Here is a 27,994-nt window from a genome sequence, read left to right on the forward strand (position 1 = left end):
GGAGGATTAGAGCTGCTTGTGAGGGCTACCACTGCAGGACAGCTTCTCAAAGCTGCATTACTAGTTTCTTTCCTTCCATGAGGAGCTCTTCGGCCTTGGACATTAGGAGTGCTTCTATATCTTCATCCTTGACCCTTACCACCATCAGGGACATGTCCCTAAGGCCCTATCTGTGCAGGCCATTTTTCAGAGGACATTATTTGGCAGTGAATTGGTGTTGAAATCTGCACTAGTGATTTGGAAGATTAGCAAGGCTAATTCCCTCCTCTCGCGGCAGCAACTTCTTAGTTCAGGCTATGTTTCTTTACTGACTGTCCTTCACTTTCTGAGGTTTTTCTTCTTGTGATAACGTACTTGTATGTCTATGTTAGGATATATGATTTCATAGTGCTCTTGTATTCACTTTCATTTCATTACATTTCTTTTAGTGTTCCTTTTTCCACCTCTCTTTTGCTTGGCTATTATTGCTGGTTGTAGTCATAGCGCCTTGAACCAATTTTGGTCTTTGTTGGACATTAGTACAGATATCAATGGCTGAACTCATACCTGTACCACAAAGCATACCACTATATTATATTTTCATCTCGATTGGGCCTAGCAACTTACAAATCCAGTTGAAAATTAAGTCCCAAAATTGGGCTTTTGTTGTCCTGCAAGGACTGGTAAATGTAGACAGAAAATTAACATGTTAAAATAATGAGATGTTATCTAGATGATGCAGGAAAATAAAATGATCAGTATTACCTTGTGAGGAGAAAGAAAGTCCTTCCACTGAACTTCTCCTCTTACAATTAATCTTCCATTCCCATCTATTATTTAATTTGCTTAGATCCTTTTTTTTTTGAATTTTCTATATGCTTCCTAATATTACTAAATTATTTAAATGGCCATGATCTGTCTTTCAAAATCCTTTGGCTGATTTTATCCCTTGTTATATAACAGTGGTGCCAGTTTTGTTTCATTATTCAATTGCTCCTTCAAAAAGTGGCCGAGTCCCGAAATCAGATGATAAATCTTCTGAAGAGCACAGAAAAATTTCTAGTCTTCCTACAAGTAATGAAGTGGCCCTGGCTCTCCAGGTATTGGAAGGGTGCTGTCTCTTGGACAGGGATAGCAGGACTTTGGCACAACAGCATATGGCCATAAAGGTAGACTCTAAATGCTAAGACCCCCTTATATTCTGTGAAGGATGTGTCCTTATGTCTGTCTAATATCTTTTCAGTTTGATATTCGTATCCTTTTAAAGTTTAAGTGACTAAAATTTGAAATATATCGTCAAAGAATGATTGAAGGAAAAGTAAACTGGTCATACATGATATTATATTTAGAAACTTCAGGGGAAATCATAAGTGCATTGCTGTTGCTTCAAAAAACAAGTGAAATCCAGTATATAGCCTGCTAGAACTTGCCCACTAAAAAGTAGATTTTCAGAATGTTTTATTGAAAAAAAACAGAGCATGCATATGCCTACTACTATACTCTCAGGTTCTTGCAAAATTCATAGTAGAAAATACAGCCTGTTCAGTTCTATTCCAAAGGCAGACTTTCATGGTCTGGTTAGGTTACTCAGATTAGATCTTGTATTGTTTGACAACTGTAAAATGAATTTTTTCTAAGCTAATGTCAAATACATAGAAAAGGTCAAACCTTGTTTTGTAGTTAGGATGGGAGTCCATTTTCTTGACCAAAACTGTTTCTTTTGTAAGTGTGACTTGCAGCATCTTCAGTAGCATTGTGCTCCTGTTTCATAGTATCATGAGGGATACATCTAGATTATGAGAAGAAATAAGTATCATGAGTGATTCCTTTGCAAACCTGGAACAAATAGGATGTTGTTGAGATGAATATTTCCTCTATTCTCTAGCTCCAATGAGGTTGATCCAATTCCTCTTACAGGATAGCTCTTCTTGTCACCAAGCTCAATGGAGTAGGAAGATTTTCCTCTTGATAAGGTCTTTAGTTGTTTGTGCTCACCTGTCATATGTCTTGATGCTCCACTGTCGATCACCCAAATCTTCTCATCTTCAAATGTGCCAATAAGTGCTGAGAATAATCCTTCGTACTTTGTAGAAGTCTTGGTCATACTATTCTTGATGGATAATAGGATATTCCATAATGCCTTAATTCCTTGCTTGAGATGACTTGCTACCATGGAACACCGACTTCCTGTTGGGCTGTCCTTGTCCTTGGATCTCCCTCCTGTAGCTTTTCAGAACCCTCCTGTAGCACCATAGGACCTTCTTGTAGCAACACAAAGAGGAGGTAAAACTCGAAGTTCAGGCTAATGAGATGGTGGAGAGAGGTGATCACATGAGTGGAGATGATGGATAGGAAGTGGATGGATGGAATAATGAAGGAAATATTGAAAATTTTGGCCCTGTAGCCATGAAATCGGCTACTGTGTATAACCCTGCAAAATAAGAGAAAAGACAACAAACATGGTATAAGCTCTTTCCTTGTGTTTTCTCTTTTTTTGTTTTTTTTCTTGACACACAAGTTGCCTCATTGGAGGTTTTCAACCTGCATGCCTGCCCTAGGTGCCTCAAGGGAGGTTTTCACCTAGGGATCTTTATTATTTCTTCTTCTCTTTTTTTTGCTCCTAGGCTGCCTTGGAGAGGTTTTCAACCTAGGAGTTGGCCTCAGATGCCTCATAGAGGTTTTCATCCAGGCCTTTTATTTTTTCTCTCTTTTTTTTTAACAAAAATATCTAAAAGTGTTGTGGACTGGAAGCTATGACACTCCCAATCACATTGACTTCTCTGCTGATTGTATTGATGAATTCTGCCTTAGACATAGGTTTCCTGTATAACTTCAGCCTATAACCATTGACAAGCAAGGGGATCCCTTCCTCATCAATGGTTCTGATTTGGACAGATCCATTGTCATGACATTTTTCTATCAGGTATGGGCCTAACCATCTTGTCATTAGTTTTCCTTTAAAATCTTTGAACCTAGAATCATATAACAAGGCCCAATCCCCTTCTTGAAAAACCTTTTCCTTGATATGCTTATCATGCCAAACCTTCCTTTGCAATTGTATAACTTCAGTGTGTAGGAGGGCTTGCATTTTGAACTCATCCAAGCCATTCAATTGGAGCAACCTTTCTTGCTGTGCTCTGGTGACATCTAAGTCTAATTGGGTTTCCATTCTCAAAGTGTTATATTCAAACTCAATAGAAAGCAGAGCTTTCTTCCCATAAACTAAATCATATGGAGCAGTGTCGTGAACGTCTTGATAAGATCCCGATTTTATCACGAAATCAAGATTTTTTTGGCCTAGCCGAAGTTCGCTGATTGATATTTTGATGGTATTTTGATTTTGCCTGTGGTTGTCGATTTTTACCTATATTTTCTTGATTTTTACGATTTTTTGGTTTTCGCGACCCTTGCTGATTTTATCACGATGCCGATGTTCGCAACATTGATATGGAGTGAACCCAGTGGTTTTCTTGCAAGTGGTGTTATAGGCCCAAGTGGCCTCCACTAATCTGTCTGCCTAATCTCTCCTGCTGCTGCTCACAACCTTGGTGAGGATGCTCTCCAATGCCCTATTTGTAACCTCTACTTGCCCATTTGCTTGAGGGTGATAGGCAATAGATGTTCTGTGTTTGATATTATGTTGCCTCAGGAGATTCTCAATCAAATGTGATGTGAATTGAGCCCCTTGATTGGTGACTATCTCCCTTGGATACCCAAACTTGTAGAAAATATTTTCCCTTAAGAACTTAACCACTTTCTTCTCTGTTGCTGCTTTGACAACCTTTGTCTTAGCCCACTTTGTCAAGTAATCAGTGCACACAATGATGTACTTTTTCTGCCTTGATGGTGGATCAATTGGCCCAATGAAATCCATGCCCCACTTGTCAAATGTCTCTAAGGCCACTTGAGGTTGTAGAGGCATCTCATCCTTGGGTGTGGGTTTCCCATCCTTTGGCACTGATCACATTTGCTGGTATACCTTCTTGCATCTTGATGGAGAGTGGGCCAATAGTAGCCAGCTTGTAAAGCTTTGAAAGTTGTTCTCTTGGCAACAAAATGACCCCCATAGGGCCCATCATGGTAGGTTGAGAGGATGTCAAAGACCTCCTCTTTCTTGACACATTTTAAAATCTGATCTGGTCCCAGTTTGAAAAGGTTTCCCCCGATCCAAGTGAAAGGGGAATTTTTCCTCACAATTTTGTTCTTCTCCCTGGATGACAGATTTGGAGGAAATCTCCCAGCAACCAGGTAGTTGGCTATGTCAACAAACCAGGGAGAGAGCACTGAGATAGCAAATAGGTGCTCATCTGGAAGTTGATCATCGACCATCCCTTCATCATTTGCACGCAAAGTGAGTCTAGACAAAAAACCTGCAGCTACATTTTCTTTTTCTGGCTTATCAATGATAGTCAAATCAAAATGTTGTAACAATATCAACCATTTAATAATCCTAGCATTCACATCAGGCTTATTCATCAAATTTTTTAATAGTTGCATGATCAATATGCACGAAGGTTTGGTACCCAATGATATAGTGCCTAAATTTGTTTAAACTTTAAGGAGTGCACAACAACTAAGAGTTCTTTTTCAGTGACAGTGTAGTTCAATTTAGCCTTAGACAAATTTTTACTAATGAAATAAATGGCATAGGGTAACTTATCATCTATTTGCCCCAAGGATGCCCCCACAACTTTGTCTGATGCATCAGTATGGATATGGAAAGGCAGAGCCCAATTGGGACCCCTAAGTATGGGTGCAGTGGTCAATTTCTCTTTTAATATTTCAAGGGCCTCTTGACAACTACTTGACCAACAAAAATCTGAGTCCTTGGCCAACAATCCAAACAATGGTGAAGCCACTTTACTAAAATCCTTGATAAACCTTCTATAATAACCAGCTAAGCCCAAGAAACTCCTAACATCCCTCTGCTTTTGAGGGGTAGGGACCCTTTTGATGATGGCAATCTTGTTTGGGTCCACCTGTATCCCTTCCTGAGATATGGAATGGCCAAGGACAGTCCCTACATTCATTAAGAATTCACATTTCTCAGGACTCAGTGAGAGGTTCATTTCAATGCATTTTCTCAAGACTTTACCTAGATTAGAGAGAGCCTCCAAGAAGTCACATCCATAGGGAGTGAAATCATCCATGTAGATCTCCATAGAATCATGAACAAGCTCAACAAAGATGCTCAAAACTTCCCTTTGAAAATTAGTAGGGGCATTGCATAGAACAAATGGGAGGACTCTATAAGAAAAGGTACCCCAATGATAGGTAAATGTAGTCTTGTCTTGGTCTTCAGGGCTGATCTAGATCTGATTGTAACTACTAAATCCATCCAGGAAAGAGAAGAACTTCTTCTCTACAAGACCATCTAAAACTTGGTCAATGAAACACAAATGGAAATGGTCTTTCTTTGTGGCCTTGTTCAGTTCTTTGTAATCAACACAGATCCTCCACTTCCCATTCTTCTTTGGGACTAAGACTAGAGGAGACACCCACTCACTATCTAAGATGGGGCATATGAACCCTGCATCCAACAACTTTTGTAAATCTTCCTTCACTATGTCCTTAAGGGTTGAGTTCATTCTCCTTTGAGGTTAGCGCACAGGTTTGCATCTCTTTTTGGTGTAGATGTGATGACTACAAACCGAGGGATGCACCCCCTTCATTTCTTTATAGTCCCAAGAAAAAACATTTACGTGTTCTCCCAACATATTGCACAATTGCTCTTCTTTGTTTGGCCGAGAGAGAGGGGTTAATCTTTAAGATTCTGGATGGGCCAAACTCTACAACTTTGACATGTTTAGGACTTGGGTCAATTGAGCATAACTCAGTCCAAGGACTACTCTCAGATTCTTTCACTAGCTCATCAAGAGGAATGGTATTGGGGGGTTGGTTCTGAAGGATATGGTCAATGAGGTCATCTTCATCAGGTTGCCCCCCTCCTATAACAACATCTAGGGTACAGATTGGGTAGGGTGTTGTATGATACACTTCATCTTCTTGTATGATACTCTCCCAGACCTAAGGTCGATCTCTTGGATCTCCACAACATAGGCAGGATAAGATGTCTCTCCACTGTAGACCTGTTGTGCCTACTTGTTATTCGGGTTCAGATTGGGTTGCGCAGGTGTCTGAGGTTGCTTGGGTGGCGCAGCAAGAGTGAGTTGTGGTTGAGGTTGGGGTGGAGGCAGTAAAGCAGGAGGTTGGTTGAGTTGAGGCCTCCACCGTTGTGATGGGTTGTTCCATTGAGGAGGTTGAGGAGCATATGGCTGAAATGGTTGATTGACAAATTGAGGATGATATGGAGGAGCATAGGGCCAAGAAGGAGGTGTGGACTAGGATGGTCAGTGGAAGAGTACCATGGTTGCAAGGGTGTAGTATGATTTGGATTATAATAAGAGTAGTGTGTACCTTGCATGTCATGTTGATATGGCCTAGGTCCTTGAGGTTTTCTTTGATTGACGAAACAAAGTTGCTTTGACCCCCCTTCTACTCCTTAGTCCTTGATATACAACTTTTAACCCTGGAAAAGAAGGGCACTTGTCTGTTGCATGATTTGCTTCACAAACTAGGCAGACCTCTATGTCATTTAAGGAGCACTCGTTCCTAGGATGTCTTTTGGTGCATCTTGGGCAAAAAATAACTAGTGCTCCCTCTGCTTCCTCTTGTATCCTCTTGATCTGCATGGTATCCATTTGCAAAGCAAAGGTATGCAACATTTCACTTTTAAAGTCCTCCAACATGTTCCCAATCTCATTCTTGATGGATGTTGAGGAGGAGAGGAACTAACCAAGCCTTGACTAGCCCTACCCTTCTTTCTAGCAGCCCTAGAGTGATTCTTGAACATAGTTTTAATGTCATCATAGGATAACTGATAGATATCTCCCCCAGACAACATGTTGAGGGTCTCCAACATGTCCTCCCTGATCCCTCGAAGAAGAACTAGTTTGAGTGATTCAGGATCAAGGGTGCAGCTGGCCCTCCTATAACTGAGTTGAAATCTCTCCTCATAGTCTTCTAGGGATTCATCAAGTCCAAGAGTCATTCTAAATATTTCTTCCTTGGTTTCTTTGGACCTACAGTAGTCCATGTACTTGTTATTAAAGGCTTGTTGCATTTGAGCCCAGGTAGTGATGCTACCCCCAGGCAGACCCATAAACCAACACAAGGCTGCATCCTTAAGGGTAGAGGGGAATAACTTCAGCTTTTGGTCATCAGAGGCATAGTCATAGGTCCTATAAACAACAACAAATTCAAACATGAAGGTATCAGGATCCTTAGAGGTTAAGCCATGGAAGTGTGGAAGGGCAGTAGGGCTTATATTCTTCATTCTAGCCTCTCCATTAGTCTCTTTGATAGGGAAAACCTCATTGTTCTTGTTTTCATCCATAGTTTTGGTAGGTGAAGTGGGTTCTTCTTCTTCCCTAATAGGTTCTTCAAAGATTTCAGGTTGCTCACCTAGAGGGTCTTCTAACTCCCCTGTAGTCAGAGAGGGAAGCTGACAGTCACCGAAGAAGAGTGAAGGTTGACTGCTTGAGGGTGTGGGGGTTTTTGGTAAGAATTTTCCTTGAGTATCTCTACTCCTACGAGGCATGAACACAATTTTTTCTCTTTTTCTTTTATGTTACTTCAAAACTTTATGCAAAATAGAAAACAATGCTTAAGCAAAAACATCTACCTAGACACCTCCCCAGCAATGGCACCAAAAAGTGGTGAGCCCTGGTATTGCACCAAGAGTGTTGCAACTCCCAAGGGCTCCTCAACTCTATTTATCAACTCAGGGTTCGTACAAACTTCGAGGTGACAGTGCTATATGCATAGTAGATGGGATTCTACTCATGCCACCCTCAACTAGGACATCTGATCAATAGTGCTCCAAGACCATTCCTCCTACTGAATTAGAATGAAAGTTGGCTAATGAAGGTGCAATTCAGAAGCTACCTCTAACTATGACAAGAAAAATGCTATTGAAACCATTCATGAAAATACAAGAGCTAAACTACTTGCAGAAAGGAAACTACATTATCTTGCAACATTCATCAAGCTATCAAATCTACTTGCAGAAAGGAAGCTAATCTCTCTTGCATAACCTACCAAACTATAATTCAAGATTCTATGTACCATCTAACTAGCTCACACTTGCATGTAAATCAATATTCTATTTGTGCCAAATCTGTGATAAGAAAACTAACATTATTATGTTTTTGCAGTGAGGGAAAAGGAGGGTTTGGAGTGGCCTAGGAGTTTCCCTTGATCATGAAATCACAGCTAGGGGTCAACATCCTTCTAAACTAAGTCCAAGTTGCAGTAAGGATCAAAACTGGTGGAAGAAAGAGGTCCTACAGGTGTGCTATAGGTGGCTGCTACAGGAGCCCTGTATTGCTATAGGAGGGCCTGTAATGCTACAGGAGGGCTGCCGAGAAGGTTTAAGAGGTGAAAATGATGGTTTAAGGGTATGGAAAGGTGGATGGAGGTTGAGGTAAATGAGTGAAGGGTGGCCAAAGCCCCTAGCCAAGCTCAGAGCCTTTTGAAGGCCTATTTTGCACTAGGAGGGATGCTCTCGATGACCCTAGGAAAATGATCTCATGAAACATAATTTTTGGGATAGAATTTGGGGTTCACAAGAGAAGGTGAGGGAGTCCAAGATGGAGGTGGTGAAGGTGCCCTTGTCTATAGATTCAAACAACCCTGCAATCATCACATGCATACACCCATTTATCATTGACAAAAATGAAACAACTAGTAGTGGAAAAGATGAGTTGAATTTAAATGCTATCTAATCTATGTCAGAACTTTGATCTAATCAATAAACCAACTCCTAAGCTACAACAAGCACATGCAAAATAAGATGACTAACACAAATCTTCTTCCAAGAAATCATAAACATAATACTTTTGGGTTGTGGTTGTAAATCCTTCTATTCATGCTCCCATGAGAGAGATGAGGTAGAGGCTGCAATCACAGATTTTGATGGATTATTCTCTATTGAAATGCAAGAAACTAAGCAATACTCTGAAACTAAAAGAGATACAAGTACACAAGAGGGACCTAAGCCATTGGGTTGGGCCCAAACCCAAGAGCCTCAACCCTCTGGAACTATTTGGTGCTTTATTTGATATATTGTGAGATAATACATATTGTTTGTAGGTACTCAATCTTTGGTCTCCAAGTTCACACACTGTGAGCAAGGATCATTTTGCTTGGATAATTTCTTCCCTAATCTACCCTAAATACTTATCTGAAATTTTTAAGGCTAAATACTTGGTGGTTTTGTAGGTCTGAGGCTCAAAAATTTTGATTTTCAAGTGGCATCTTTGAAAATTTCTAACACGAAATTCTACTGCAGTAATTGACTTATTTCTCTTACTTATTTTCCACAATAAGTTATTTACAAAACCCTTCAGTAAACATCAAAGTAAATTCTATTGCAGTTGTCACATAATAGCATGGAGAAAAGAACAGTGAAATACAAACACAAGAATCAATCACATCAACACAATATTTTTTGACAATAGTGCTTGGAAAAATCCAATGCGGGAAAACCGGTGTAGCAGATGAGGGTTTAATTATTATTCTTCATCAACAATCTCTTTACAAGGAATGATTTGCAGAACATAGAGAAACCTCCGAGAAAACACCTGAGATAATTTTCCTCCACTCATTGGAGAAATTCTGACACCCAAGAGACCCTCCAACCTTCACTGCGTCACCTCTGCGTGAGGACTGCGTCCTTGCTGCGCTGCTTCCCTGAGCTATTCTTTGCGCTGTCCCTTTGATGCACTGCGTCCCCTCCTCCTCAGTCTCCGATTGATGCTGATACCCTCCTCTTCCTTCACCCTGCAACTCTCCCTCTGAAATCGAATTCTTACTCCTTGAGAATCAATTTCCCTCGGGTTATTGAGTATTTGCCCGGTGTATCTCCAAATGACTCTCAAGTCTTCCTTTATACTTTTCCTGTTGAGATATCAACAGTCATGATCTAATCTCTAATCAACGGCCAATATTAAATTAGACTTGATCCTTGTCTCTTAGAAGCTTCTCACCCATATGTTCATTAATACCAATTAATATTTTAATTTTCCTAAGTTTAGACTTAGGAACCGCATTAAAAATATTAATTATTTTAATAAAATACAATCTGGGTGGAATTTCACCAAACGATTTCTGGGTCTTCGAGATCTCATGTGTTCTGGCCCCTCCACCAAATTTCGGAGCTAGTACACATCCGATGCTACCCAAAAATCAACTGCATTTTCATCCAAAATTTTGGTTCACTTGGGCAAGTGTTTCTACAAGGCCTTAGGCCTAGGGTTTGACCTCTAAACCCTTGTTTTACTTCAGTTTTATTACAGTAGTCAAATCAATAACAATTAAGCCCTAAAATCGCATATTTAACTGTCAAAATCACTTAAAATTGTAAAATTTTAATTTTCATGAGTTTTGGCCACTTGGGCATCTTGGATTTGACCTAGGTCTAAATTTTTGCTTGCTGGAATTTTCTGCATAAATTGCTGAATCAAACTTGCAAATTTTTTTGAATCAAATACTTAAAGAGGGCCAAAAATTTTGAATTTTGAATTTCCAACAATTTTTTTCTATTTTTGGATATATTGGGGATTGTCTTGAGCATCGCTGGTTTGCTGATCTGTCATCTCTTTACTGTTGTAATAAATAGATCATATCTGAAATTTCTGAATCACATCCTCTAGATACTAAATAGCCATAATTTTTTTTTTCAAGTTTTTGGGAAATTTTACTATTTTTGGACGTCTTGGGAATTGTTTTGGGCCTCATTAGTTTGCTGATCTGTGATCTATTTACTGCTGTTATAAATATATTAGATCTGAAATATCACTGAATACTTCATCATAAAGTGGGCTAAATAAGTTAATTTATATTTGCTGGTCATTGGAAATTTTTATGTTTCATGGTTGAACAAGATTTCGTGATTTAAAGTGGCTTCCTCATTGCTGTCATAACACTAATAAAGTCTGAAATTTCTGAATTATTACTGCTGATATAGACTGCCATAAATATGAAATTGTCTTATCTCATCTTGGTCTTAAAGGTTGTCTAACTTTGCACTTAAAATCTGAAGTTAATCTTGTCGATAGAGTTATCTTGGGCTTCTAAGTTTGAACTGACATAATATCTTGTGTTGATAATCATTGGTGGATAAGTTGATTTACTTAAGCATCTTGTGGATTGACCTATAGTTGAATTTTTCACTTGTGTCATTAAGCACTCATCTTGTATGAAGATCATTTTTCCCATTGTTGTTAAGTACTATTGTTAAGTTTAGGTATGTTCTATTGTTAGAGCAAATTATTTCAATTTTCACAGTTAGCTCAATATCTTTTCCAGATTAGCAATCACATCAACATTAAAGTGAACTGCAGATAGAACATAAACATAAATTGCAGAAGACAAGCCAAGACAAGAGGACACAAGATGTGGCGCTAGCTAGGGACAAACCCCAATGTGGGGAAACCCTTGATCAATTTTTCTTATGTGTTCTTCAATAGTTCAGCAGAGAGAGATAGAGTACATTTACAACAAACGTCAATACTTTGACTTATCTAGATAAGAGCATAGATTATCTCTAAGAAGATGATACATGAGATTAGTTGAAGACATGCTGCTTCAACTGATTCTGCAAGGTGACTCCTTCACCTATCATTGTGCTGCATCTCGTCATCATGCTGCACCTCACCGTGCTGCACCATGTTGCACCCATCATCACAATGCTAGACATCATGACCATGTTGTACACATCATGCTGCTGCACCTTACCTTATGCTGCATCGCTGTCCCATGTGCCATTATTGCACCATGCTACCACAATTGTCCCATGTGCCATACTATACTAAGCACCATGCCTAGCTGTCCCATTTGCTTGCTGCATCTTGTTGTTGCTGCTGTCCTATTTATCATGCAGCTGTCCCTTGTAGCTCCATGCTTTCCACTATTGCCTAGTTATATTGCTGTAGCTGCTGTCCCTAACAGTCATGCTATCCCAATTGTGCTGTCACAATTTGTTGTTGTCCATATTGTTGCCCCATCATTTTGCTGTCCCAACATGCTTCTGTCCATAATGACATTCCTGTCCAACATGCTTCTGTCCATTGCTGCTGTCCATCGCTGTCCCATCATCTAGAACAACCTTCTATGAGGGCGGCCTTCACACAGACCTTGCTGCCTCTTCACACAGTCCTCAAGGAGAAAATCTGAGCTCCTTTCCTCTGCTCTTCAATAGTCACAAGGGTGACCTTAACGTCCCCTCTTCTTTTGTTGAAGTAGACCTTGTATTGCGGCCTTCTAGCCTAGCATATTGGCCCTCCTAACAACAGCTCGGTCCTCCAAAAGACCCATGGCTTTTGCTGCGGCTAAGACCCATTAGGGCAATGTATATCCTCCTCTTGATTACCCTTGAGACAACGTAGAGGATTGGGGTATGACTCTGTCCTCTAGGTTAGGTTAGGGCTCCTTTGATAGTGTTAGGGCTGCCTTCAGATCTGCGTTAGGGTTGCCTTTAGGTCTGCGTTAGGGCAGCCTTTAGTAGGGACCAACATATAGGTTTAGGGCTCCTTCTTGATAATGTCCTCTAGATTAGGGCATCATATTTCTTCTTCTTGACTGTGACTAGGGCAACCTCTTTTCCTCCAACGTCTAGGGCTTCCACTCCTAGATTTCTCTTCCACTAAAACCCAAGACAAGTGGAGAGAAATCAAGATAGAAGTGTGTGTGAAATGACTCTCAAGTCATCTCCTTTTATACTAAAACATTGAGCACATGTGGGGTTTATTTGGTTGCTGCCCGACCTTGACAAATTGTCTTATAACACAAATAAATTCATAACTCCATGAAGACTTATCGGAATCGGATGATATTTAGATCAATCCTACACCTCTCGATGAGAGGGATCCAAGAAAAATATCAGCTACCATAAATAAGATGACCCACATGGAGTTTGGCCCTAGTTGCTAATTTTAACACTCCCTCTCAACTAGGGAGAACTTCATCCGCTGATCCATTTGTCCGACTGTACTATCTCTGCCATCAGTGCCTTGCACTGCTCTGCTCTGCTCTACTCTACTTTGTTTAGCTTCTTTCTCCTCTGCTCTGCTAAACCATGAAGAAGAAGAATTGATCGAGAATGTCTCATACCATTCTGTACTGACCCGAAGTTAGTTCCATATGAAGAGAGTGTGTCATACCACTCTTACTAACCCGAAGTCAGTTTCATTGATCCAAACCAATATCACAAGAGAGTGTCTCAAACCACTCATACTGATTCCAGATCAGTTTCATTGATCCCAGATCAATGGAGGTCATCCTAGCATAGGGACTGCGGTAGATACAACGATGCGTCCATTGATAGTACTACTATGGTCCCTAACCCCATTTCCCTGTTCATTGGCCAGATGAGAGGTACTTCCCATTAGTCCCAGGCTGCATGGGTAAGATGCCTCGACAAAGAACCACTCATCTTGTCCCTAAGTCGCCACGAGGTATCACAGGGGAAGGTTGAGCCATTGACCCTGTACACAACGCACCATTAGGGGAGGGTGAGTCGCCCTATGGTCGCTTGTTGCTCCAATAAGTACCCCAAGCCCCCCGGAGCTCCCAGAGCTCAATGCATGCAACATGCAGGACCTTGATAAGAAGGTCTCTCAATGACTCCAAGTTGTTCCGGAAGTCACAAATTTGACCTTTCCCGGGGGCTTTGACAGAATGTCTGCGACTTGTACATCAGTCTCAATGCGATAGAGCCTCCTTGCTCATTGACGTACCATATCCTAGATAAGGTAGTATTTGATGTCTATATACTGGAGCAATCATAGAATACAGGATTCCTCAACAATCGAATCACCCCCTGGTTGCACAGAAGATCATGGTGGTATCCATCATGTGTACAAACAACTCACTGAAGAGCTTTCGCAACCAGGTAGCTTCACACAAGGTCATACTCGTAGCTATGTATTCGGTCCCAGCAGTGCTTATAGCAACCGACTTCTTCTTTCTACTCATCCAGAATATCGAGCAAAAACCAAAGAGAGTCATCACTCAGAATTGCTCTTGAGATCCTCCACACTGCCTTCCTAGTCAGCATTCAAACAATCATGTAGCTTCATATTTCTGGCAGTGTATCTCAATCCATGAGAGATTGTGCCCTAAAGATATTTCAGAAGATTCTTGGCACCAATCCAGTGAGGCTCAACCATATATGATCTCATCATGCTAACTGCAAAACATATGTCCGGACGGAAGTTCACCAAGAACATCAATGCAAATGAGTTTATGAAACTCAAAGGCATTTCCCAAATCTGGTCCGACATTACTACCACATAACTTCTGAAAGTTAAGCTCCATTGAGGTAGTCATGGGCTTGCAGTTTGCCATTCCAAATCTGGAATCCAACTCCCTCTTACTTCTGCAAATGAGAGGGTCTACACCTGTCAGAAAGAGGTCATCCTCAGAAGGTGCCAGTATGAGAGGTCTATCATCCACAACCTTCAAGCAAAGGTTTGGATTGGCTTCACTCCTAGTGAATCTCAGCTTCATCAGACAACTATCAATCCTCTCATACTATGCCTGGGGTGTTTTGCTTCAAGCCATAGAGGGCTTTCTTCCACCTGCATACATGAGATTCTCGATCATGAATCTCAAACCCCTCGGGTTGTTCCAAACCTATGGACCTGCTACATGAGGGGAATGGTCCCCTTGTAAGATTTTCCTTCGATACATCTCAGACATGTACCTTCATGCTCCTTTTGAATTCAGGCATCCCTGTCACCATCTGACTCACATCGGGTAGGGCCCCATAATAAGTAGACCTCTGGTGCTATAGATGAGATGTGACAATTGACATGGTCCCCAATGGACCATCCTGCAACTTGATACAAACTGCGAACCCTGAACTCAAAAGCATCTTTGAAAATTCCATTTTCGAACACATACCATTCCATTGATGAATGCCACCTTGAAACCTTTGACTTCCATTCCCGAAATTGACACCAGGTTCTTCTTGCGATCAGGTACATAAAAGAGATTATGTAAGTGAATCGAGTTACCCTCATTCAATTGAGGGGTAACATTCCTTACACCCTTTTCAGGATAGGTGGCATCGGCTCCAAGTATAATCCCACGGTTGTTTCCATCTCTACCAAATTAGAGAGAGAACCCTTCTATCCGATGAAGTGCCTTGAAGCACTACAATCAATAAGCCAGATTCCCACAGAATCCGAAGGAAAGGGCCAATACAATATAACGCTTCTTTATCTTATCAGAAACAACATTTTATTCTTCATACCTGGGGTTCCTTGCTTTCTTTGAAGAGTCGACCATATCCTTGATGACCTGCATTACCTGTCATTCCTCTGATCATTGAAGATGTCCCTGGAATGATTGTTATTATCATCAAGTGATGTGTCCCTGCCTCAGACACTCCTTCGCATAATGGCCGAACTTATTACACCCAAGGCATCTGCCTTTCCATCCACCCTTAGATCCGGACTTCCCATTGAAGTGATCTTTAGGTCATCAGAAGCTTCCGCTGTGCCATTCTGATAATGTTCTCTGCTTCGAATTCACCCTTGGTGAATTTGAAGAGGGATGAGGAATCCATTGATCCTTTTGTCCTTTCCCAACTGTCTTCGGTGATTACTCTTTCACTTTTGCTTGGGCATTGTCTTCACCTCAGCTTTGATACCATGTTAAGTTTAGGTATGTTCTATGCTTCGAGCAATTTATTTCAATTTTCACAGTTAGCTCAATATCTTTTCCAGATTAGCAATCACATCGACATTAAAGTAAGCTGCAGATACAAAATAAACATAAATCGCAGAAGACAAGCCAAGACAACAAGACACAAGATGTGGCGCTAGCCAGGGACAAACCCCAATATGGGGAAACCCTTGATCAATTCTTCTTATATGTTCTTCAATAGTTCAGCAGAGAGAGAGAGAGAGTACATTTACAACAGAAGTCAATACTTTGACTTATCTAGATAAGAGCATAGATCATCTCTAAGAAGATGATACATGAGATCAGTTGAAGACACGCTGCTTCAACTGATTCTCCAAAGTGACTCCTTCACCTATCATTGTGCTGCATCTCGTCATCATGCTGCACCTGACCGTGTTGCACCATGTTACACCCATCATCACAATGTTGGACCTCATGGCCATGTTGTACACATCATACTGCTGCACCTTATGCTGCACTGCTGTCCCATGTGCCATTGTTGCACCATGCTGCCACAGTTGTCCCATGTGCCATACTGTACTAAGCACCATGCCTAGCTGTCCCATTTGCTTGCTGCATCTTGCTGTTGTTGCTATCCTATTTATCATGCAACTGTCCCTTGTATCTCCATGCTTGCCACTGCGGCCTAGTTATATCGCTGTAGCTGCTGTCCCTAACAGTCATGCTATCTCAATTGTGCTGTCCCAACTTGCTGCTATCCATATTGCTGTCCCATCATTGTGCTGTCCCAACATGATTCTGTCCATAATGACATTGCTGTACCAACATGCTTTTGTCCATCATGACATTGCTGTTCCAACATGCTTCTGTCCATTGCCGCTGTCCATCACTGTCCCATTATCCAGAATAACCTTCTATGAGGGTAGCCTTCACACAGACCTTGCTACCTCTTCACACAGTCCTCAAGGAACAAATCCAAGCTCCTTTCCTTTGCTCTCCAACAGCCATAGGGGTGACCTTAACGTCCCCTCTTCTTTTGCTGAAGTATACCTTGTATTGTGGCCTTCTAGCCTAGCATACCGGCCCTCGGCTCGGTCCTCCAAAAGACCCATGGCTTTTGCTGCGGCTAAGACCCATTAGGGCAGCGTATATCCTCCTCTTGATTACCCTTGAGACAACGTGGAGGATTGGGGTATGACTGCGTCCTCTAGGTTAGGTTAGGGCTCCTTCTTTGATAGCATTAGGGCTGCCTTTAGATCTGTGTTAGGGTTGCCTTTAGGTCTTTGTTAGGGCTGCCTTTAGGTCTGTGTTAGGGCAACCTTTAGGTTTGCATTAGGGCAGCCTTTAGGTCTACGTTAGGGTAGCCTTTAGTAGGGACCAGTGTATAGGTTTAGGGCTCCTTCTTGATAGTGTCCTCTAGATTAGGGCAGCGTATTTCTTCTTCTTGACTGTGGCTAGGGCAGCCTATTTTCTTGCAACATCTAGGGCTTCCACTCCTAGATTTCTATTCCACTAAAACCCAAGACAAGTGGAGAGAAATCAAGAGAGAAGTGTGTGTGAAATGACTCTCAAGTCATCTCCTTTTATGATAAAACGTTGAGCACAAGTGGGGTTTATTTGGTTGCTGGCCAACCTTGACGAATTGTCTTATAACACAAATAAATTCATAACTCCATGAATACTTATCGGAATCGGATGATCTTTAGATCAATCCTACACCTCTCGATGAGAGGGATCCAAGAAAAATATCAGCTGCCATAAATAAGATAACCCACATGGAGTTTGGCCCTAGTTGCCAATTTTAACAACTATTGGCATAAAGAGTAATAATAACTTAAGTACTTAAGAAACTCAAACAATCTTAGTTCAAGATAACCTCACTCATCATCTTGCATTTAACATTCTAGATCTAGCTTGCATTAATAATTTACCTCCTAGCATAAGCTAGGTTAATAAAGATATAGGGTAACCCTTTTCACACTAGCTTGAGAGATTCAGTTTCTCCTAGTAGTTAACACAATGACCTTGCAGTCGTCAGAGCCACAATGTTTGCAGCGCTAGAGGAACTGGGTGAGTGGAACACGAGGAGGTATCGTTAATCATGCCATTGCCTGCTTCCCGTTGGCTTCCATTTCACAACTTACTTTGAGAATTACTTTTCAAAACAGTTGGGGAAAATGTTACATTTAGACAATCATCTAATTAAAATTTACCAAGATCATTGCATCTCACATAGGTCCTAGGTATTGCATATCATATAGGTTAGTCAAACATTTAAGCAGCGGGTGTCCATCTGGTCATTTGGTTCCAATTTATAGAAAGCAAGAATTTTTGACTCCATTAAAGCACTGGTCTCATAATAGAAAATCTAAATCTAATCAATAATATTGTTTAATTTCAACCAAGTGGCTAGGCCACTCATCCGTGTCTCCCAAACAAGTTGGTTCCCAACTTGTCTTCCTTCGCCTCATTTCATAGGGACTACCCCCCATAACCTGTTGTTGGGAGATAGCTAGAACGGAGTGGGCGGGGATCAGAGTGACAATCCCCATCCTGAGCGTTGTTGCGGTGCCTATATAATCCAGGCAAAAACACACATAATGGGCTTCTTCAACACCACCATTTGCTTGTTCTTGCCCCAATTATTGAAGATGATGATGTACTTGGACCACATTGCCCAATCGGCTACACATTGCACCCAACACTTGACCGCTGATCCAGGGCCCAAGGAGGTTATGTCTTTCCCAGGGAGACATGGGAGGGCATGTGTCATCTTCTAGCCCTCATTGATGGAGCATCAACTTGATTTTAAGCCACCCGGAGATCCATGAGACCATTTGGAGTCCACAAAGCCCAAATAGGGGTTTGGAGATGTTTTGCAACAGAGGGAGGGCATTACCTTCTTTATCATTATTTTTGAGGCCCTCTCACACATTTTCAACACAAGAGGCCTCAACATTGCTCCTCTAGGCCTCCACGCTTGCATGACATCAACCTTGCGTGTGCTTAGGAGGAGAATTTAATTTGATTTTAAAGCTTTCATGGTTGGATTGTGGCCATGGGTGGGTTACTTAGCATCTTAGGCATTTGGAGGGGCTTTGTCTCTTAATATTTGAAGTTGAATTTATAACATTTGTATAAATAGATTCTAGCTACTCTCATCTCAAATCATCATCACTTGGATTTGCATCCTAGAAAAAGAATCCAGACCTGCAATTTGTGGAGAGTTTTGGTGATTCATGGATGAATTTTGATGTTTGCATAACTTTCTCATTTTTGGAGCTTCTAATTGGCATTGCTATGAATGGATATGTTCTTCGCTATCTTGTAAGTGCTCTTTATTGATCCCCAAGGGTTAGCTCAACTGGTCAAATTCCCGTTGTTAAGTACCTCTCCGATTGGGAGGTCACAAGGTCAATTCTCCTCGATGCCCTTGGGGTTAGGCCTTGCTAGTTTGGCCGACGGGCTTTAAAAGATTCCCTTTGGGGTTGATCTGCCCAGATTTTCCTATGGGGAAAAAAGTGCCCTTTATTGATAAATTTCTGATTTTATTAGTGTAATGCATGGAATATTGTCTCATGGTTATTAATGTGCCCTAATAGTTGAAATATTGTCTAAAAATTGTAACTATTGGGAAATTTTGCATGTATTACTCATAGATAGTGAACGAATGAATGTTCCTAGGGGATTAATGCATTTTTGTCCTTGAAACTCCATTAACAAGTGTCAATGAAGTAAAAATATCTAAAGGGCAATGAAGCTGCTTCTATTAGGTCTCCTGAAAAGAGCTAGTTATCCATATCGTGATCTTTAATGACTCCTAACCTCCCAATGCCAGCACTAGTCTAAAATATTTGGTGATCACATATAACTTAGATTTATCTCTCTTTTCACCTCTATTTTCATCCCTTTAAGGATAGGGAGGCTCCCCTAGGGCTAGGTGCGAAATCTTTTGGAGGATGACGTTTTGAATTTCGTTTGGATAAGTTTCTTTCTTAGTGTCTTCTCTAGGGATTCTCAAGTTTTGGCGGAATTCCCGTGGTGGATTTTCCGTAAATTTGATGCCCTAGTTATCACATCAAGAGGGAACCCTAGAAGCTAATCCTTCAACGTGGGGATTCTTTGAAGGCATGTGCTTTAGTACTTGTTGAAGTAGCTCTTACATTGCCTTTTCTCTTATCTACCTTGACCTTGGACGCACTCTTATTTCATTGTATATCTCAATCGTAGGTCTAATGTGGCCATCTTTCAAAGGGGTTTTTCGTGGAAGGTATTACTAGCTTCTCTGAAAGCTCATACTTTTGTTGAACCCTTCCATTGAACTAGCCACCTTTCCTCACTTCCAATCTATCATAGATACCATCTATCACAAATGAGTATTACTAGGACTCCTCCCATAGGTGAAAATCCGAGAAGAGTAGGGGACTTAGGCTATGGTGACAGTGGGCCTCTGTCCTAAGTGTCGTTGCACAAGTGGGAGAAAAATAGCCAAGGAACAACAGTGTGCAACACAAGGTTTGGATACCCATAAGCTTAAACACTTCATGTTAGAGAGCCTTAGTTCATTGATCAAAAATATGATTTACAAATGAAGCTCCCAAATAGGTATGGCATCCTCCTAAGAGGGTTATGAGTCCACATAAATAGGGGCACACTCCAGAGGGTTATCGGTCATACATATCAAAGTTGACTAGGTTGGCCTTAACCACACCTAGTAATACAATAAAAGAAAAAAGTATGGCCATAGTTATGATTATAAGTACACTAATGATACATATGAATGTGTCATGGCAACATGTAAAAATTACACCAATAATTCGAAAATGGGAAGTAGATGATCACCATAAGATAAATGAAATTCAACAACATAAGGTTAAACATGAAACTCTAAAATCTGACCTTGAAGTTATTGACAAATTTCTATTGGAAATTAACTATTGAAATGAAGAAATATAATGTTTTCAAAAGTCAAACGTGCAAGTTGTTGACAAATAAACGTTTACAGACTCAATTAAATTTGAAGATCAAATTGTTAGTATTGGCGAAATTTTCTTGATTGACAGATCAATTAAGGATCTAATGAAGATGTGAAATTGCATAATTATCTTATGGAAGTAATATTTTTCCACAACCAAAGGGTAACAAGGAATATCCTAAAATGGAAATCAAGAAAAAAGCAGTTAGCAATAAAACCTTATCATCATCCCATCACAATAGTTGTTGCTATGGTCCATCAATTTACCAATGTTTGCATTGTTTCAAAGATGAAAAGTTTCATTTAAGAGTCTTATCAACAAAACTTATGATAAAAGTTGTCCTAGGATGGATTGATTCTTGTACACCATTTCTATATTGCTCTGAACTTTAATGATATTTATATTTCGTTTTCTCTTGTACTTAAGGACGAATCCTTCCTAGATAGGAGGGCATGTAATCTATCCATATTTCAATTATATACACGACAATCTTCTTTACTGTTTAACATAATATTTTGTATCTTTTAATTTATATATATATTTATTTGTCCTTGAGTGTATGGTCTTTTGCCACCCTTTTGGCCATGACTGCCTATGAGATACTCTAACTACTGCAAGGTACATCACAACTATGATTAGTTTGTGGTCCTTGACCTAGTTTTTCTCTCCTTTACTTATTATTTTCTCTTATGGTCTCACTTGTTTAGGAGATGCATTAGGCACTCCCTTTGATTTCAATTGTACTTGGACCATTCTACAGTCCTACTATTCATTTTTATGGATTCTGGATACTAATAATAATTTCAAATAGTATTCAAAATCGGCCAGTTTGAATTGGAAATCGGTCACTTTACCTGGTTCATTCGCTGAAGGGGATGAACCGGTTGAAAAACCAGGTTAGGCTGATTCGTGGGCTAATGTTTTCCATTAACTGGCCATAAACCAACCGGTTTATGACGGAATTGGCTAGTTTTTCCATACATCTGCCGATTCTGTCAGAAGTAGGCAGTTTCTTTACCAGTTAGGCCGCGAACCCCACGTGAGTTGTTTTTTGGCTTTTTTGAGCGTTTTTGAGGGAAATTAGGGGCTATTTCCCTCCAAAAACAACTCCTCCAAACCTTTAAAAGGATGACCCTCCCCTCTCATTTGCCTCACACATCTCAACCCTAGCAATGCTGACAATCAATGGTAATGTTAAATTCTTAAATTAATCCTTTTACTTAAATTTTTAACATTACCATGAAATGATGCAGGTGGTTTGAGAATGGTCTCGAACTCACTGAATTCATATTGGTAAACTAGGTTTTAAGATATCACTCAAAATCCAGCTGACTTAATGGTTTTTAGGTTCAAGATATAGGGGATTGCAATGTTTCCAATTGATTATGTGATGCATGAGGGTATGAGATTGGCATTTGATCATGAAGCCCTTTAAGTACTTTGATGTTGGTGGCATTGATTGTTAAACTTCGTTGATGTTGGTGGTATTGCTTATTTAACTCCTCTACCATGGCCTTAACAAAAATGTACTCTTCACTCAAAGGAAAATAATTGGCTAGGCATGCTAAGCTTTTTCTACCATTTTATAAGGTTGAGGAGATGAACCCTTCACTCAAACCAAAATCATTGGTTAGGCATGTTAAACTTTTTCAATCTCTACCATATTATAAGGTTGAGCAATCTTTGAAGACTTTGAGCTAAATGATGTTTATGTAGCTCTTGTTGATAATCACATTTTTAGTAGTGCTGAATCAATGATGAGTTTCATCAGTGATCATGTTGATCAAGGATTTGTATTTTTAATGTCTAGTTTTGCTGCTACTATTACTACTACTGAGGTTGCACAGGAGTCTGAGTTGTCCTTAGACTCTGAGCCAGATGATGTTTATATAGCTCATGTTAATGATCCCATGTCTAGTAGTGGTGATGAGTTTGATCATGATGAAGAGTGATCATGTTGATCACTGATATATAGACTTGTTGCAGGCCAGTGGCCCCATAGCTTGTAGCATTGTTTTTGGACTCTAGAGGCCATGTATAGCTTCATTATGTATTTTGTTGCTGATATGTATTGCACCTTTACATGGTATATAGATGAGCAAACTTTGTATATTTTGTCTCTATTGGTGTGGAATCATGGTTTAAAATCTTAAAAAGATTTTTTTTTTCATAAAAAAATAATTATTTCATGTATTTTTTTAAAGACCGGTTCATTGAGATCTGATCAATCCGGTTTTTCTGGTTCTTGTTTGAACAATGGTTTGATAGGTGGACCAGTCTGGTCACCGGTTCCAGTTTTGAATACTATGAGTTTTATTGCATTTGATTTGCTTTTTAACCTGATGCGACTGGGCATATGTGACGTTTTGCTCTTTGTTAAATTACTCTGGTGTATGCTGATGTTTGAAGTTTGAACTAGTTTATTTCCTTTGGTTATGCTAACTTCAAAAGTTTAGCGACTCAAGAACTTATTAAGTTGCTCTTTTCAGGAATTAATTAAAATAATGTCTGCAGGAAATAGTGAGATTGCTGTCTGCTGGTAGCACACTTGTACAGAGTGCTTGCTTGGATGCTTTGATTGCATTAATGCTGGACTCGTTGGAGAATCAGAAGGTATGAAACTTGAGTAGCAGACCATAATCAATTTCCTTTGTTAACATCCAAATTGCTTGTAATTTAGTAGTTTCCAACTCTTATCTATGCATAGATCTGAAAAACTTCAAGTGCCTAGTTGAAACTTGAATCTATGTGACAGTGATATTGTTGAATGGTTTGATTTTTTGGTATTTCCTAAAACATGGGAAGCCTTTCTAATGTTTTTCAGGTTGACAAGTATCTCTTACATTTCTGGTATGATGATTTTTTTTGGCATAAACTTCAGTGCTGTTGGCAGAAATATGTTTCTATATGCAACATAGGCCTACAATTGTCCCTGTTTTCTTCTTTATGTGCTCACTCAAGGGCATGCTGGGCAAGTTGTTGTGATCATTGTTTTGATTCTTATCATGATTTTACGTTCATGTTTTGCACATGAAGAAATCCAACTATATTAAAAGGTACCCTCCTTTTGGGAATTCATGTTTTCTGGAGATTGAACCAATGATCCCTAGATTCTAGAATCAAGGTCATGGGAATTTGCTGGAAATTGTTATGCATAGGAGCTGCCAAAAAATAAATTTCACCAAGTAATACTGTCCCTGTGATTAAAAATTGAAGAGATGATTACTTGCCTAGTAATAGGACTCCTGATTACTTGGGAAACCGGTTCAGTTGACTCTGCGTTTGTTGGCCTGGCATGAAACTGATCTGTACTTGGCATGGCTTGTTCAAGTTGTTTAATCAAAGTTGTTGAGATGTTGGTCTGGGTTGCTCAAATGCACCAGTTTTCTTTTATCCGATATAGTACACTAAGAAACTTCTAGCAGAAAGAAAAAAATCAAGAACATAAGTAGAAACAAGAATATCAAGGAAAAAATTGTATTGTATAATTGTAGACTATGAACTCTAAAAATATCAGAATTATATTATTGGCTGCTATCAGTTTTAGATCATGAACCTTCAGGGTTTCTACTTATAGACTATGAGGTAGGTATATGTTTGCAAATTCATTTTCCTGTTTTCATTTTGGTTTCCAAATGATAGATTTGTCCTCGAATAAACTGTCTGTAACTTTATTTATTGATAGTTTGGTATTTATACTTCTTTGAGTATGCCAAGTGTTTGCTGAATGGCAAATTCACACTTATATGTTGGCTTGCTGAGTTGTTGCTGAGTCTGAGACCTGTATGACTGTGATCACTGGTTAGATACTCTGAGTATTGAGCTACTGGTTTTTGACTTCATAAAGATTTGGTTTTATGAAAGTGATTGGTTCCAGAACCACTGGTTGTCTAACCAAACTGTTCACAATTGGTGAAATTGCAATTGCAAAAATGGTACAAGCTTTGAAAGTGCTTTTCAGGAATATGACAACCAAGCTTGGCATCAAGAGATAACTAATTCGAAACCACAAGAATTGATTTATTTTATGCTGCACATATGATCTTTTGATCCTATTGTGACTTTTGTTGGATCTAGAGGGGGACATCGGATAAAAAAAGAGCTAAAATGTTAGTTTTTGTAGCATCGGACAGGTGTTCTAGTCTTGATTTATGTTAGAGAGGCTAAAGAACACAAGATCTCCAAAACCCAAAAAATGTTTCAGGGTAAAACACCTAGAGACAGCTCAATTAAGTTAATTGATCAATAATTAAAAATTGCCTAAAGTCTGACTCAGGAAAATTGATTAATTGATAACAATTAATTGAGAAAGATTGATAAAACTCTAGAGACTCACACGGATCGTGTCCAAGATGATCTTAGCCATTTATAACGATTTAGTCATGGATGTTGGTGCTCCAACGAGAGATTATAAGAGCAGATCGTTGGGGATGGAGAAAAACAGGCTTGAGACACAAGGAGAGCGAGTTCCTTGGCAGATCAGAGATTCAGCAGGAAGAGGAGTTCGAGCCAGAGAAGGAAGCATCCGTGATTGAGGGAGCAGCAACAACAGAGTTCTGGAGGATCTTTCCAGTTTCGGAGTGCTAGTAGAGAGGAGGCTGAAATATTCTGCAGAGAAGCCGTCCAGATGGTTTGAGTTAGTCAACTTAGTTGAGCGAGTTGCCGAGAAGTGGTTGGATCAGTTGCTAGAGGTCGGAAAGTCATTCTAGAAGGCATAGCAAAATTTTCCAGTGGTAGGAGAAGGCTAGATGACAAGTTTGAAGTAGTTCCAGGAGGCCGTATGTGTTGAAAAGTGTAACTAGGTTCAGTCTTCATAATGACGTGTAATTGTGATTTTATGTAATTCATGAAAAAAAGAAAAATAAAATTATTATTGTAATGCTTGTCTCATGGGTTTCATGATATTTTGTTTTTAGGGATGGCTCCCATTGTGAGCCTTTAGGGTTTGTCATCTAGTCATAAAAGTCAATTTGAGTCTATGTCATGTATGAAAGACCCTTCTTGGGCATGTTACATCTTGTATGAGTCTTTAGATAAGTATAAATAGCCCTCCAAGACAAGCACAAGTATCTCCCTTCAAGTTGGCTGCAAAAGAAATAATAATATCTCTCTTGAAGACATGTTGGCTCATCTCCAAGTCATGTCGTCTTATTACAGGCTCCAACAACTTCAAATAGGGCAGTGCGAATTTCATTTAGTCACATAATTTCAGAGAAGGATTTCGGTGCTCTGCAATTCGGTTAAGGTTTGACTCAGAAAAAGGAGTGCGAAGATCTCATAAGAAGTCTTTCTATCTAACCGAAGGAGGAAAACTAAAGGAAGATCTGTTTGGGACTGTTTTAAGGGCTGATCTCCACTCACACGTGCAATGAAAAGAAGAGGGTTACTGCTGCAGAAAAAGGGCGGAAGATCTTCTTGCTGTGCTAAATCCTAATCAAGAAGTATTCAAGAAGCCAAGTTGAAGAAGAAAGCCTTCTAGTCCAAGAGAAGGAGATGAAGAGGTTAGATCACCATAATGTGCTGCAACTAGGGTTGACTATCGTAGACTCAGGGAAGAAGGATTTCATCAAAGAAGGTTTGTGTCTTGTTCATGGAGCGGCAAATAGGTCAAGGGTCTTGGTCTTGGTATTCGTCAATTCGAATCTCTATAAGAAGAAGAATTTGTTTAGGTTTTCCTCTCAAGTAGGAGAAGTTTTGGCCTTGGCTGATAGCCTACATTTTGTGTCTCTTGCCTCTTTATGATTTATGCATCAGTAATTGTTTGATGAAGAAGAACACTAATAATCTAAGTAAAAGAAGGTCTTGATCTAAAAAGTAAAAAGCACTCACAAGTAGTTACTAATAGAAGAGAAATCACTCAATCCTAATGCCATAGATTTCTCAACAGTAAGAACTGCGTGTTGAGAATCTAGGGCACGGGGATTAGGTGATTTCTCTTCTATGATCACTGCTTGTAATTCAACTTTTCTTATTCTTTAATTGGCTCCTTCTTTCTCTTGAATAATGTTAATGTTTTCTATCATCAAACAACTACCAAAACATAAATAAATATGAGGCAAGAGAGACACAAAATGTAGGCGATCAGCCAGTGCCAATCCTCTCCAACTTGAGAGGAAAACCCAAACAAATTCTTCTTCTTATAGAAACTTCAATTGATGAAATACCAAGACCAAGACCCTTGACATATCAAGCTCTCCAAGACCAAGTCATAAGACCCTTCTGCATTGGATCTTCTTCTTGCCCAAGTCAACACAAGTCAAACTGACTTGTAGCAATGCTACTCTATGTGAAAATTCGGAAACCCGAATCCTAATGCAGCGACTGGAAATAATTCTCCTAATTGTTAAATTAATTTTAACAATTTATTTATTGTTTGCTGTAACAAATATTGAATCAATCGCATTGCGACCTACACAAATAAACCGTGGAAGAAATAAACGCTGGAAGAAATACTAGCACACACACATAGATAACACAGTTATTTTTGGACCAATGTCCTCAGAAAAACCCAACTTGGGAAAACCGGTGCAACAACTGAGGTTTTTCTTATTAAGCAGTAGTGAAATAATTTGAGTACAATTGGATGTCAAAATTGGCAAAAATCTACTGAGGAATTTTCCTCACCCCACAGGGAATTTCCCGGCAACACTTGCCTTCAGAATCTCGACCTTCTGAGGCACTGCGTTAGCCTTTGCGCTACTCTGCGTAGTTGGTTGGATGACTTGCCTGGATTCTGATGAAGTCATTCTTCCTTCTGCTGACCAGAAAAACACTCTTCGACTCTTTGGGACTCCTTCCCGGCCTCTAGAACTGAAAACGTCAACGAATCGACTTTGCCTATAGAGGCTACTGCACAACTTTGCGTCAGCCTCACAGTGGCTCACTTGCCTCTCTGCAAATGCACTCACCGGAACTGGAACCCTTCCTTCGACGTCATTGTCCCTGCCCCTCTCTCACTGCTTCGATCTCACTGGCTCTCTCTCCGGCAGCTGACTGTTGCTACTCTAGAAATCGATCTACTCATGAAATCGAACTGCTCAAGTGCAATGTTACTTGGGAGCGGGAGCGACATTTTCAAAAGCTCCCGGTTTGGGAGCGAATCCCGGAGTGATTTTTTAAAAATATATATATTTTTTATATTTTTTAATTTTTGATACATATATGTCAACAAAAACATGTAGAATGATGAACCATGATCACATCAATCATCTAGAAGTTATAATCTTCATTAACCATGTCCACAAGTTAGTAAACTACATATTACAACTGCAACATGTTGAGTCTCGTGAATCATGATTCATCAAATTCAATCTTAAAGTTTCAAC

The 27,994-nt window shown here is 39.8% G+C and overlaps 1 protein-coding gene across 1 annotated transcript in view; it reads left to right on the forward strand.

Moving 5' to 3' along the window:
- The window catches only part of ISI1 (binding protein), a 237,069-nt gene that overhangs the window by 69,838 nt on the left and 139,237 nt on the right, over nt 1-27,994 (forward strand). Inside the window, exons 2-3 of the mRNA XM_089384514.1 lie at nt 943-1,148; nt 23,184-23,282. Of these exons, the coding sequence (XP_089240640.1) occupies nt 943-1,148; nt 23,184-23,282 (305 nt within the window). The remainder of the gene's footprint in view (nt 1-942; nt 1,149-23,183; nt 23,283-27,994) is intronic.

The sequence above is a fragment of the Pinus tabuliformis genome, chromosome Q (assembly GCF_031772625.1).
Source record: "Pinus tabuliformis cultivar Carrire ecotype Pingquan chromosome Q, CPIR1, whole genome shotgun sequence".
Classification (NCBI taxonomy): Eukaryota; Viridiplantae; Streptophyta; class Pinopsida; order Pinales; family Pinaceae; genus Pinus; species Pinus tabuliformis.